This window comes from Plecotus auritus (genome assembly GCF_963455305.1).
Source record: "Plecotus auritus genome assembly, chromosome: 4".
Lineage (NCBI taxonomy): Eukaryota > Metazoa > Chordata > Mammalia > Chiroptera > Vespertilionidae > Plecotus > Plecotus auritus.
The window spans coordinates 179,055,567-179,069,661 of NC_137775.1; the positions used below are offsets into that span (position 1 = coordinate 179,055,567).

The 14,095-nt window shown below is 36.5% G+C and overlaps 1 protein-coding gene across 1 annotated transcript in view; it reads left to right on the top strand.

Moving 5' to 3' along the window:
- STK31 (serine/threonine kinase 31) overlaps positions 1-14,095 on the top strand; it is a gene marked incomplete at its 5' end in the record, with an annotated part of 64,160 nt that overhangs the window by 18,345 nt on the left and 31,720 nt on the right. Inside the window, 4 exons of the mRNA XM_080665215.1 lie at positions 2,617-2,975; positions 4,633-4,807; positions 9,388-9,503; positions 11,385-11,544. Of these exons, the coding sequence (XP_080521341.1) occupies positions 2,617-2,975; positions 4,633-4,807; positions 9,388-9,503; positions 11,385-11,544 (810 nt within the window). The remainder of the gene's footprint in view (positions 1-2,616; positions 2,976-4,632; positions 4,808-9,387; positions 9,504-11,384; positions 11,545-14,095) is intronic.

Here is a 14,095-nt window from a genome sequence, read left to right on the forward strand (position 1 = left end):
TGTAGTTGATATTTTGCATTTGCTTTTGATTTGGCTTTAACTTTTTAAATTAAGAAGCAAGCTGCCCTTTGACCTTGTGATAAGGTATTTTTCTTTTTAAACAGATATAGAGCTGGAGGTAAAGGTGAATTTGCTTCATTTTCAAGGTCTGATAACTGGAGTGGGTTTAATTTTACAGGAAGCTTGATAACTTTGTCTTTTCAGCTTGAATTTAAGAATGTTGATTGATTTTAACATTCCAGGTAGGAGAGGGCCATAAGCTTCATAGATTTATATTTATTTAATGCCAGTTGTTTAAAAACAAATCCAAAATGAGAAATGGTACTGTTGGAAGTAGTACTGTTTGATACCAAATATAGAAATCACTGAGTTCTCACTGGACTATGGATTTTCCTTATTTTGAGGATATTGCTGGAGCTCTTATTTGCCAGTTTGAGGTAAAATGGTATCTTGATTTATAGCTAATTAATAGAAAGCAGCAAATTTTGGTGGTTTCTTTGAGATATTTAGTTCATTATTAGCATTTGTTTCATTTTTTCCTCCCAGTGTCTGGTGAGATACATTGACTATGGAAATACTGAAATTCTAAATCGATCTGATATAGTTGAGATTCCTTTGGATCTGCAATTTTCTAGTGTTGCCAAAAAGTATAGACTTTGGGGACTACAAATTCCTTCTGGCCAAGAAGTTAACCAATTTGATCAGGCAAGTCACAGATTTTAAATATTTTTTGTTAATGGAACTAAAACAAAATATAAGTGTAGTTAAATTTCACTAATTTTCCTTAATATAAAAGCTTGTATAAATAATAAAAAATATGAATTATAGAATGATTTAAAAGCAATTATATAAAAACATGTTTGTGCTCATCTTTTGCTAGGTACATTTGTTAGTATTTCTGATAAAAGTGGTATATATATGTATATCTATATATATAAAAGCCTAAGTGACCGTCCGAGTGTCTGACTGGTAGCTATGACATACAGTCACCACCAGGTGGTAGATGCTCAATGCAGGAGCTGCTGAGCTGTGGTGACTTGGCAGCTGTGGTTCTCAGGTGACCCACCTGGAACCAGAGAGGAGGGAGCCCGATTCCAGGGTGCGTCACCCGAGAACAGCCCTTTCGCAATCTGGGACCCCTCAGGGGATGTTGGAGAGCTGATTTCGCCCGATCCCCGCAGGCCAGGCCGAGGGACCCCACCAGTGCACAAATGCGTGCACCAGGCTTCTAGTATTTATATAATAAATATGAATAGTTTTTCCTATTATGAAAACTTAACAGTAGAGTCTCATATATGATGGAGAAAATGATGTTGTCTTTGGGTTTTGAGACAGTATATAAGTAAAAGTGAACTTTAACCTAGTCCTGGTCATAAATATCAGACATTTGAAATTAGTGAAGTTGTAAATTACCCAACTTTATCATTTTGGCAGAGGCTCATACTGTTTGATGTGGTAATTGCCAGTGATGTTCTGCTAATCTAGATTCTAGTTTGTATTCATTTCCATTAAATTTTGGATTAGTAATCTAATTCTGGAAGACATCTGATAATTTCAGGGGTAGTCTTACAATTTAATTAAATTGTATTCCAAGTTCAGGGTTCTGTCTTGGTGGTTACAGTGTATCAAAGTAATTTTAAGAATTTTAATATTTTTGAGCTATAAGCAGGTCCTTATTAAAATCAAATCTCAAAATATCCTCCCTTCCAAAATAGGTCTTAGGTATATTTGTGCTTAGTGCACAGGATGGATAATTAATTAAAAGTTAGCAAATACATAATTACTCATATGGCTTCTTATATACCAGTTGTACAAGTGTTATGCCCTTAAACAAAATTCAGTTTAAGAGGGTTTTGAATTTAGGAATTTCTAACATCTCATATTCTGTAATTTCAATTTGTTGATTTAAAGCAGTGGTCGGCAAACTCATTAGTCAACAGAGCCAAATATCAACAGTACAATGACTGAAATTTCTTTTGAGAGCCAAATATTTTGAACTTAAACTTCTTCTAACGCCACTTCTTCAAAATAGACTCGCCCAGGCCCGTGGTATTTTGTGGAAGAGCCACACGCAAGGGGCCAAAGAGCCTCATGTGGCTCACGATCCGCAGTTTGCTGACAGCTGATTTAAAGAAAATTGTTGATATTTCGTGCTCTTAGTTCTGTTTTTTGCTCCTGTTCTTGTTTGTGTTTAAAACCAGAGTACTTGGTTTTGCCTTTAAAATATTTTTGAAGTTTTGTTGAATTTTAGCTCCTTTTCTAGGTATCAAAAATCTATTTTTATGTGCTGTAGCTTCTGAGGACACCACTATATTTAGTTGGGGCCAAAATAGCCAGCAGTCTGATTGGTTTAAAAAAATTATTTGAGGATATTTAATTGATACACCTTAAAAATACACACATATGGGTGCCTGTACTTCAGGTATTCTACTTCAGCAAGTGTATAATTGGAATATATTCATGCACATGTGGAGTGTATTTGCATAACAAGGTAAGAACACTTCTATAGAGATGTGAGAATGAAAAATACAATTATTGGAAACATTGGGTGGAAACAAGTGAAGAATAATATGTTGGTGTAGCTGGCTTATGCCTTTTTTTCCCTGTCTTTCTTAGGGTAGAACCTTTCTGGGGAGCTTGATTTTTGAAAAGGAAATAAAAATGAGAATTAAAGCAACCTATCAAGATGGAACAGTTATTGCTCAGGCTGAGTATGGCACTGTGGATATAGGGGAAGAGGTGGCTAAGAAAGGATTTGCAGAAAAATGCAAACTCACTTCCAGCACTAACATCTGTGAGGAACAAAAACCAGATCCTGGTCAGCTTGTTCTCAGGAACCTCAAAGGCCCCATTCCTCTGTGGGGGCATAGATCAAACCAGTCAACATTCAGCAGGCCAAAGGGGCGATTAAGTGGGAGGCAGACACTTGACTCGAAGGATAAAAATGATGTAGGAAATCATGTGCCATTTCCAAAGTAAGACTGGTGGGGTTTTAGTCTTACCTAATATTTAATTCATGGTAGAAGCCCTTGTCATAGTAGAAGTCAACGGTTATGTTTTTGGAGTCCTCAGCTATGTCATGATTTTGAGGAATGATACTAATTATTTCTGTTTTTCTAAAACATGTATTATTCTTCTCTTTGGAAGGAATACTTTTGTAAGAGCCATTTTGAAAGAAAATCATTACTGAATTGTTCAAAGTTCATATACCAACTATTCATGCCAACTCCTTTTTTAAAATTCTTATTTTTTGTTTTATATTTTTCAATTACAGTTTATATTCTTTATTATTTTTGCATTAGTTTCAGGTGTACAGCATAGTGGTTAGACAATCATATACTTTAAAAGTGTTCCCCCTGATATTTCTACTGGTACCATGCAGAGTTATTACAGTATTATTGAGTATACTTCCTATGCTGTACTTCACATCCCCATGACTGTTTTGTAACTACCAGTTTGTACTTCTTAATCCCTTCACCTTGTTTACCCAGTCCCCTAAGTCCCCTCCCTTTTGGCAACAGTCAGTCTGTTCTCTGTATCTATGAGCCTGTTTTAGTTTTGTTTGTTTAGATAGATATTTTATTCTTTAGATTCCACATATAAGTGAATTCATATATTGTTTGTTTTTATCTGATTGACTTCTTTCACTTAGCATAATACCCTCTAGGTCCATCTCTGCTATTGCAAATAGTAAGATTCTTTTTTTATGACCAAGTAATATTCCATTGTATATATATGTACCACAACTTTTAAAATCCACTCTTCTATTGATGGGCACTTGGGTTGCTTCCATATCTGGCTATTGTAAATAATGCTGCAAAGAACATAGGGGTGCATATTTTTTTAAAATTAGTGTTTTGGATTTCTTTGAATATATACCTAGAAGTGGAATTGCTGGGTTATAAGCATGCCGACTCTCTTGAATACATTGATCAAAAATAGAACCTCCCCCTAAATCTGAATTATTCAGGGAAAGCTAGAATTTCAAATAAACTTTGAAGTTTTTCCTGTGGCTTTAGAAATGTTTTAATGAGTTTTAGGGAATTGACTTTTTTTTTTTTTTTTTTAAATCAAAAGAGAGGCCCTTTGTTCTTCCTGTGAAAACTTGATTATTACAAAAGGAGTTCACTTTTTACATAATTTTGAATCATAAACTTGAAGTGGAAAGCCACATTTGATGTTTATAAGTACCAAGCCATTCATATTTCTGTTTCATGATCCAAGTCATGATGCCATATGTTAGGTGATGTAGCTATTTGTTGGGATATTGTCAGTGCTTTAGGAATGAAACTGTCAAATGGAGTGGGGGTGACGGTGAGGAGGATTGGAAGAAACTGATAACAGAGTGCTTTTTACAGTATTTACTGGAGTTGATATTGCTGTGAAAAACCTGGAATATATTTTCTTTGAGAGTTGGAAGCATTGTTTCTGAAGTATGACTTTAGTCATAAAATCTAATTTGCGTTAAGATACTTTTTAGTGGTGGTCTAGGTAAAGTTTTACAATAGTTTCCAAAATTAACTTTAAGATATATTAAAGTATAAAAAGCCTAACATAAATTAGTTTAGATTTCTGATCTCTGTCAGCCTTACACAGTTTGGTTTTTAAAATGAGTGAATTTGTTTTTAACAGGGAATGTTTGGCTATTGGTGACTTTAATTTAGGGTCTAATGTCAGCCTGGCAAAAATTAAGCAGGACCAGAAACTGATTGAAGAAAATGAAAAGCTTAAAACAGAGAAGGAGGTTCTTCTCGAAAGTTATAAGGCATTAGAATTGAAAGTAGAACAGACTTCCCAGGAACTGCAGGTATGGTATGCTCAGTGGTTGAAGTAAGGTAAAGAATGACCAACTGGGATCTCTGTATTCATCTAGTCTTGTTAAATTTTCTGTCACTTTTTCTTTCCTTCCCTTCCTCTCCCCCCTCTTCATTCTCTCCTTCTTACTTTATATTAGTTTATAGATGAAATTTTTTTCTTATACTCCAGACTGATCATCTTTGGATTTCATTGGATATTTAAAAGATTAATATTTTCACATTTATGTTTCCTTTTATGTGTTTTTTTTTTTTTTAAAAAAAACTTTTAACTATGCCTGGCTCAAGTGGCTCAGCTGGTTGATCATTGTCCTATGACCAAAGAGTTGCCAGTTTTATTTCTTGTCAGAGCACATACCTGGGTTTTGGGTTTGATCCCTGCTTGGGGCACATACAGAAGGCAACTGATTGATGTTTCTCTTACATAGGTGTTCCCCTCACCTTCTTCCTCCACTTCCTCCCTCCCTTCCTCTTTCTAAGCATGTGCTCAGATGAGGATTGAATAAAACAAAACTTTTAACAATGGAAATTTTTAAACATTACTAAAGGAGAGAATTGAATAGCTGAGTAAAAGGAAGAGATGCATCAGGGAAGTTATGGGGTGGTGGTGGAGGTGGGGTTGGGAATAGGGGATAGGGATGTCTCTTGCTTGACATTTTCCTAGTACATGGATTTGGTCACCAGTCTGGAAGTTCATCGAAACCTCATCCTGAGGTTTGTGTTTTTTTGTTGTTTTTTTTTAAAATCAAGGTTTCATTACAAAGGCCTGATTGGTTAAATCATTGACCATTGGTAATTTAAAAAAATACATTTATTTATTAAATTGATTGGGGTGACATTGGTCAGCATGAACATATAGTTTTCAGGTGTGGGTTTCTATGTTACAAGATCTGTATATTGCACCGTGTGCCCACCACCCGAAGTCAAATCTTCTCCTGTCACCTTATATTAAGTCCATTGGTAATTGAATTCAATCCTTAGCCCTTAAATCCGTATGTGACATTCTCCAGGGAGCTCTGTCTCAGAAATCAATAAAACTTGGGTTCTATCCACTATAACTAGTTCTTTAGCTAGGGACATCCTGCTAAGGACCTTTCAGAGATACAGTCTCTTCCTAGAAAATCGTTTATTTTTTGAGAGGTCTAGTTGACAGGTTAAACTAGTCACCTGCCTTTATTCTTTTCTCTGGGGATTTTCTTCTGTCCCCTTCCATGAAGAGAATAAGTAGATTACAGGTCATCTGCTTTACGTACTGAAGATATAAAACATTTCCTTCAACCTCAGAAAGTTCCTTGGTGCCTCTTTTCAGCCTATCCTCCGTTCCACCCAGGGCAACCAGTGTTCTGATTTATCGTAAATCATATATTTATATCATATTTAAATCATATTTATATCATCGTAGTATAGTTTTCCTGGTTCTGTACTCTATATAAAGGGAATCCTCTGATACACACTCTGTTGTGTCTTGCTTCATTCATTTAATGTCTATGAGATTTATCTATGATGTATGTATCAATAGTGTGTTCATTTTTATTGCTGAGTAGTGTTCCATTTGAAAGTGTACCCATTCTTTTGTTGATGGGCATTTAGGTCGTTTCCACTTTTTGGCTATCATGAATAAATCAGTGGATATTCTTATACAAGTCCTTCAGTGGACATATGATTTACATATCCTGGATTATAGAAATTTTTTCCTCAGCTATATTCAGTCTATTGGTAAGCCTGTTAAAATATTAGTTCATTTCTGCTACAGTGTTTTTGATCTCTGGCATTTCTTAGAATTTCCTTCTCTCTGCTTACATTGCTTATCTGTTCTTTCATGCTGTCTGCCTTATCCATTAAGCTTTTACCATGTTAATCATAACATGTTTTAAATTCCTGGTCTGATTCTTAGGTTTGCTTTGTCTTTTCCAGCTGAGTTTTTTTGTCTTTTAATGTCTTGTAATTTTTTCTTGATAGCTGGGCATGATGTACTAGGTAAAAGGAACTGCTAAAACTAGGCTTTTAGTAATGTGGTGATAAGGTATGAAGGGAAGAGAAATGTTTTATAGTCCTAAACGACTGAGAAGATTTCAGTCTTTTAATGAGCCTGTGCCTCTGGACTGCGAACTTCTCACATGCTTCTCATTCCCATCCAAACCTTTTAGGTAAGACAGATGGCTAAAGTGGGAGTTGGTTATTCCCCTTTCCCCAGGTTAGTTAGACTCTGTTTAAATAAGTTTTCCCTGAGGGCAGATCTTGTTAAGAATTACAGGAAGGCCTAGCACAGTGGTCTGCAAACTCATTAGTCAACAGAGCCAAATACCAACAGTACGATTGAAATTTCTTTTGAGAGCCTAATTTTTTAAACTTAAACTTCTTCTAACGCCACTTCTTCAAAATAGACTCGCCCAGGCCGTGGTATTTTGTGGAAGAGCCACACTCAAGGGGCCAAAGAGCTGCATGTGGCTCGCGAGCTGCAGTTTGCTGACCACTGGCCTAGCATATTTCAAAATGTTTTTTTTTCTCCTCCCCTTGCTGGAAGCTTGAGGGGATTTTTCTCTGTTATTTATGGTGAGAATGTGGTAGAGACTCAGGATGTAAAACTGATCAAAATAGGCTTCCTGAGGAGTGAATCACCCTGTCACCCTGGAGTGTTTAATTCTCAGAGTAGTTCACACCAGGCCCCCCCTCCCCAATTTGAGTTTCAGTTGAGTTGCCCCAGCACTGGAACTCAGGGGGAGTGAGTCCGAGTAAGTCCATATGGGGGCCCTTTAAGAGGAACTGCCTGGGACTCCATTAGCCCTCCATCTCCCTCAGCTTCAATTTCACTGGTTTTTACAGCCAGAAGTTATGGGGACTTTTCTTCCTGGCACTGAAACCCTGGATTGGGGGGTCTGGTGTGGGGCTAGTTCTTATCTACATGTAATTCATTAGCAATTTGTATTAAATATAAGCTTTCATAGATTCTCTGGAAAGCATTAAACACATTTTCAAAGATTAACAACTTTTTATTTTCTCCATCCCATTTTTTAGATTTATGTAATTTAATTATTCTAACAACACAATGGATAGAAACAGACTTAAAAACAAATGTTACTGTTCTCTCTCTCTTTTAAACAAATACTTTAAATTGATTTTTAGAGAGAGAGAAAGGGAGAGGGAGAAACATCAATGTGAGAGTGAAACATCAATCAGCTGCCTCCTGCACACCCTCTACCTGGGATTGAGCCCCAAACTGGGCATGTGTCCCGACTGGAATTGGACCAGCAACCTTTTGATGCATGGCATGACATCCAACCAACTGAGCCATATCAGCCACGGCTGGCACTCTCTATTTAACTGAAAGAATGTGAGGACTGGAGAGCATGTTGTTTAAATATTGAATAAAAGTTCTATGTTTATATAAAACTTAGTTTGTATTAGTGTTAGAATAAAATTACCAGGTCTTTATCCATATTACAACTCTATACATTATTTTGGATAATCATGGTAGACATATCTTTGAGATACCACTTAGAATCAGGGAGTTTAATCTAGCTTGGGTCTGGGAAATGATATTTTTGGTTCTTTAGTAATGCAGAATGACATAAGACTTTCAAGAAAAGAAATTGTCATTGATAATCATTTTGTTTCTAGGATGATCTTTCATTTATCTTTTTAAAATGTAAGTATTGAGGCATACAGTGTGTGAAATTTTGTTTCTATTTGGCCTCTGAAATACAGTCAAAACTTGGTTCTCGAATGTCTCTATCTCAAGCAATTCGGTTCTCGACCAAGTTGTTCATGGAAAAAATGACTTGGTTGTTGAACAAAACTTTAGTTTATTCGAGTGATAGCCTTTTCATGCCAGTTCCTCAGCATCACAAAAAACATCTCTCAGACCACAAACAAAGAAGAGAATTTTGTTGCTGGTGAAATAAATGATTAGCACAATTTTAAAACAAAGAGGCCATCAAAAGGCTAATTTTTGCTAAGGGTACAGGAGTGCTCACAAAGCAACAATCACAGGCAATTGAAGAGGTAGAAAAATTGTTGATTTGGATAAATGCAAAGCAGTTGGCCAGTGACAGCATTTCAGAAGCAGTGATATGTGAAAAAGTGAAGGTGCTGTATACTGACCTCCTGAAAGACACCCTTGGAACAAGTGCTGAAAGTGATTCATTTAAGGCTGGTAGGGGGTGGTTCACTAAATTTAAGAAAAGATGTGTTTATTAGACATGTACTGTATATAAGAAAGGTTAAAACAGAGATTCATTTGTGGGTCTGGAATGGATTAATTTATATTATTTCTAATGGGAAAAATTGTTTCAGTTTTGGAACAAATCGCTTCTTGAACAGCCTTCCAGAAAGAATTAAGTTTGAGAACCGAAGTTCCACTGTATGAATCTAGTCTGTATGAAGGCAGAAGACTGTAATAGATTATACTTTTCAAATCCGAACTAGTAGGAAAATCATTGTTTATTACCCTGTGGCCTAACGTTTTTTAACCTTTAAAATTTTAATTATTTCTAAAAATCATTTAAATAACAGTAAAAATACAGTTTCCTATTTCGGTCTCACTAGGATGTGCTTGTTTTGTTCTTTGTTTCAGCAAGAAAAAGCAACCATCATGGATTTAACTAAACATTTAAAAAGCACTCTGAAGACTCATGTAGGTACCAGAATGAAAAATCTAGCAGCTAAGGTTGAAAGATTGAAAGAAATTAGGTAGGTAAGAGCATATTTTTGAGAAGGATAATTTAAAGTAATTGTTAATTAGTTGGTGCTGTGTATGACCACCATTTTTGCTTTGAAATTTAACTTTGTATTTTTATAACTTTAAAGAGAGAAACTAAAAATAGTAACTCCTGATTAAACAAATTTTGTAGTGTTACATTGTTAGTAGAAGGAGTTATATTGTCCTAAAGTCATCTGTGAGAGTGAAATTAAAAGTTCAACACATGGGGAACTACTACCTCCAGTTTTTTTGCTTGATGTTACTTTCAGGACTATACTAAAGCTAAAGATTTCAGTAATCTAAATTAATTATACTCTGTCTAAAGAAAGAAAAAATGTAGTCATCATGGAGTCAAAAGAAAAATGGATTAGCAAGTCTTGTGCAGAGTTTATTTAGCATTTCTCAGACTTTGTATGTGAATTATGTAGGTATTTTATCTAATAGAGGATTGCTTTATTGCTGGTTAGGAAAAATTTGTTATACTTTTCTGAAATGTGGAAAAAATAGTTCTCAGAATAACCTAGTTCCCTTTCATGCTACACACAGAACTTAAACCAGTAATTCATTTTCTCATGTACTTTGAAACACTAAGAAATTGCCCTCAATGAATGCTTCATGTTGGTCTTCTGTCCAATGAAAACATTCTCCAGTATAAATCCATGAATTGGCATCCTATATAATAAAAGCCTAATATGCTAAGTGGCAGGTTGTCCGGTCGTCCATTCAACCAGTCAAAGTGTAATATGCTAATGATATGCTAAGATGCTCAACCGCTCGCTATGACATGCACTGACCACCAGGGGGCAGACAGTCGACTGGTTGACCAGTTGCTATGACATGCACTGACCACTAGGAGGCAGACAGTTGACTGGTCGACCAGTTGCTGTGACATGCACTGACCACCAGGAGGCAGACAGTCGACAGGTTGACCAGTCGCTATGATGTGTACTGATCACCAGGGGGTAGACAATCCAACCGGTAGGTTAGCTTGCTGCTGGGGTCCGGCCAATTGGGACTGAGTGAAATGGGCCCTGGAGTCCTCCCGTGGTCCCTCCCTGGCTGGCCAACCTCCCGTGTCCCTCCCTGGCCCCGATTGTGCACTGGTGGGGTCCCTCGGCCTGGCCTGTGCCCTCTCATAATCTGGGCTGAGGGACCCACCCCCTGAGTGCACGAATTTTATGCACCGGGCCTCTAGTCTAGTTTATAAGTGTCTAAATAGTTTTGAGTATTTTGGTCCCTCGGCTAATCAACCTTTGACATACCTTGAAAAATTAAGTGGCTACATTGCAAAGATGTGAAACAGACTTCAGACCAAAAAATCCAATATATTTCAATCTATATTTGAAGACATAATGTGCTACTCGAATGATGGCAATCTAGCTGGAAGCTAGAAAAAAGAATATGAATGGACCTTGTTAGTTTTGCTAGTTGGCCTCCCTTTCTGATTGCCTTTTCTTTTTACATTTCTTTTTAAAAGTCTACAAATGCTGGTCTGCTTATTAGGGTACAAGGGTTGTGTGCCTGTAGTCTTGGTAATTTAAGTCTAAAATTTGTAAAAATATATTTACAAATCTAATTGTCGACAAGAAGTGAAGGTCGATTTGATATTTAAATTCTGCAGACTTTTGAAGTTGTCCTTTTATATAAAGTTTTTAAAAAATACTTAATTTTTCTCTCAGTCATATATATTTTTTAATTAAAACTTCGTGCCAAAGTTATTTATGGTTTTATATAAAGTTTAAAAAGTACCTTTTTATAGCCAATTTTATAAATAGTAACTTTAGACCATAATATTTAAGCCCAACTTTTTCTCATACCAACTTAAAAATTTTCTCTATCTTTTCCTTTTTCTATTTTTTTTTTTTAAATAGACGTGTTAACATCAGTGTTCGTTTGGGAAATGACCTTTCGGATGCTATACAAATGTTGGATGAAGAGCGCTTTACTACCCCAGTTTCTTTGAATGAATTAGAGATAATTTGGGCAGAATACAGCCTGGCTCAGGAGAAGATTAAAACTTGTCAAAATGTGGTGGGTCAAGAATTTCTCTCTATTATGATTTTTTTTTGGTGTTTAAGGAAATATCTTTTGAGAAAGCAGGACTGCAGCTACTATAATGATACTTTGCACGACATATTAATTTTTACAGTATCTTTATCATTATTTGATTCCTTTTATTGCTTGTAAGAAAGGTAGGGAATAGTGGTTGTAGATAAAGGGTTAACAAAATCTTTTCCACTTTTGCATGAGAATTTGATCTTTGGTTAGTTCCCTTGGTAATGTGATAAAATATTTTTGTCATGTTACTAGGCAATATTGTTTAGGAAAATAAAACCCCTGATTGGTAAATTGTATATGGATGGGTAGGAACTATAGACTATGAGTACTTGGTGGAACTCTTGCAACTGGGCATACCCCCTGAGGGACCCTGGATGCTATGCCTGTAAGAGATAGTAGTTGTTGAGGGGCAGGAGACTAAGTCAGGGTGGCTACCACACCTGCTACCAAGGATCTTGTCTTCTGGTCTGAGGTGTGTTTTATGCTGTAGCTTTGGACTCTGCCTTACTATTAAATGCTATTTAAACCATTTGTTGAGAGGTTGTTATTTGTGGGGAGGAGAGAGATATGAAGAAGGAATATTTCACATGAATTCTTTATTAGTGTAGGTACAGTATATTTATTTCCTCTTATTTTCTTTAGTTTATTATATTGAGCTGCTGGGCAGAACTCCTTGTTTTTTATATAAAGATATTTGGCACAACAGTCATTGTTTTCCTTAGTACTTGTGAGTTCTATGCTTGTGTTTGGAACTGTCTAACCTTTTTTTTTTTTTTGTCTTTATTTTTTATTTATTTATTTTTTCAATTTTTTTTTTATTAAGGTATTATATGTGTACATATCTTACCATTGCCCCCCCCCCACTCCCATACATGCCCTCACCCCCCAATGTTTTGCATCCGTTGGTTACTCTTTTTTTTTTTTTTTCAGGTTTTATTAGTTTTATTTTAATTTTATTTTTTTAAATAAATCTTTATTCAGATTATTACAATTGTTTCTCCTTTTCCCCCCCATAGCTCCCCTCCACCCGGTTCCCACCCCACCTTCTGCCCTTACCTCCCCCCCTCTGTCCTCATCCATAGGTGTATGATTTTTGTCCAGTCTCTTCCTGAACCCCCCATACCCCTTTCCCCCTGAGAATTATCAGTCCACTTCCTTTCTATGCCCCTGATTCTATTATATTCACCAGATTATTCTGTTCCTCAGGTTTTTAATTCACTTGAATTTTAGGTTCAATTGTTGATAGATATGTATTTGTTGTTCATAATTTTTATCTTTACTTTTTTCTTCTTCCTCTTCTTTAAGAATACCTTTCAGCATTTCATATAATACTGGTTTGGTGGTGATGAACTCCTTTAGCTTTTTCTTATCTGTGAAGCTCTTTATCTGCCCTTCAATTCTGAATGATAGCTTTGCTGGGTAGAGTAATCTTGATTGTAGGTTCTTGCTATTCATCACATTGAAAATATCTTGCCACTCCCGTCTGGCCTGCATAGTTTCTGTTGAGAAATCAGCTGACAGTTGTATGGGTGCTCCCTTGTAGGTAATTAACTGTTTTTCTCTTGCTGCTTTTAATATTCTCTCTTTGTCTTTTGCTCTTGGTATTTTAATTATGATGTGTCTTGGTGTGGTCCTCTTTGGATTCCTTTTGTTTGGGGTTCTGTGTGCTTCCTGGACTTGGAAGTCTATTTCTTTCACCAGGTGGGGGAAGTTTTCTGTCATTATTTCTTCAAATAGGTTTTCAGTATCTTGCTCTCTCTCTTGTTCTGGCACCCCCATAATTCTGATGTTGGTACGCTTGAAGTTATCCCAGAGTCTTCTTACACTATCTTCAACTTTTTGGATTTTTTTTTTTGCTTTTTGCTTTTTCAGTTGAGTGTTTTTTGCTTCTTTGTATTTCAATTCTTTGACTTGATTCTTGTGTTCCTCTAGTCTGTTTTTGGGTCTCTGTATAATATTTTTTATTTCAGTCAGTGTATGTTTAATTTCTAGTTGGTCCTTTTTCATATCTTCGAGAGTCTCGTTATATTTATCAGCCTTTTCTAGGATATTCTTAAAAAGCCTTATAACCGTGGTTTTGAATTCTATATCCAGTCGTTTGTTTTCCTCCATTTCTTTCGTTTGTGATCTGTTTCTTTGACGCCGCATTTTCACTGCTTCCCTGAGTTGGTAGGGTAAATTTGTGTGCTAGGTTTCCTATATGGCCCAGTGGGTCGGCATCCCCAGTTAACCTGAGGTGGACACTCTTGGTGCACCCCTTTGTGGACTGTGTGTACAGCCTTGTTGTAATGAAGTCTTGATTGTTGTTGGTATCACTGGGAGGAATTGACCTCCAGGCCAGTTGGCTGTAAGGATCAGCTGTGTCTATGCTGGGAGAAGTTCGGTGCTGGAGACAGCATTATAGGATTAGACTTGCCAAATTGCAATAGCCTCTGTGCTCAGCTTGGATGGGGTGGAGTCTCAGGGCGGAGCAGACAGTCTTGGCTTCCCGTCAGCCTTGCCCTTGCGCGCACTCGTAGACCTC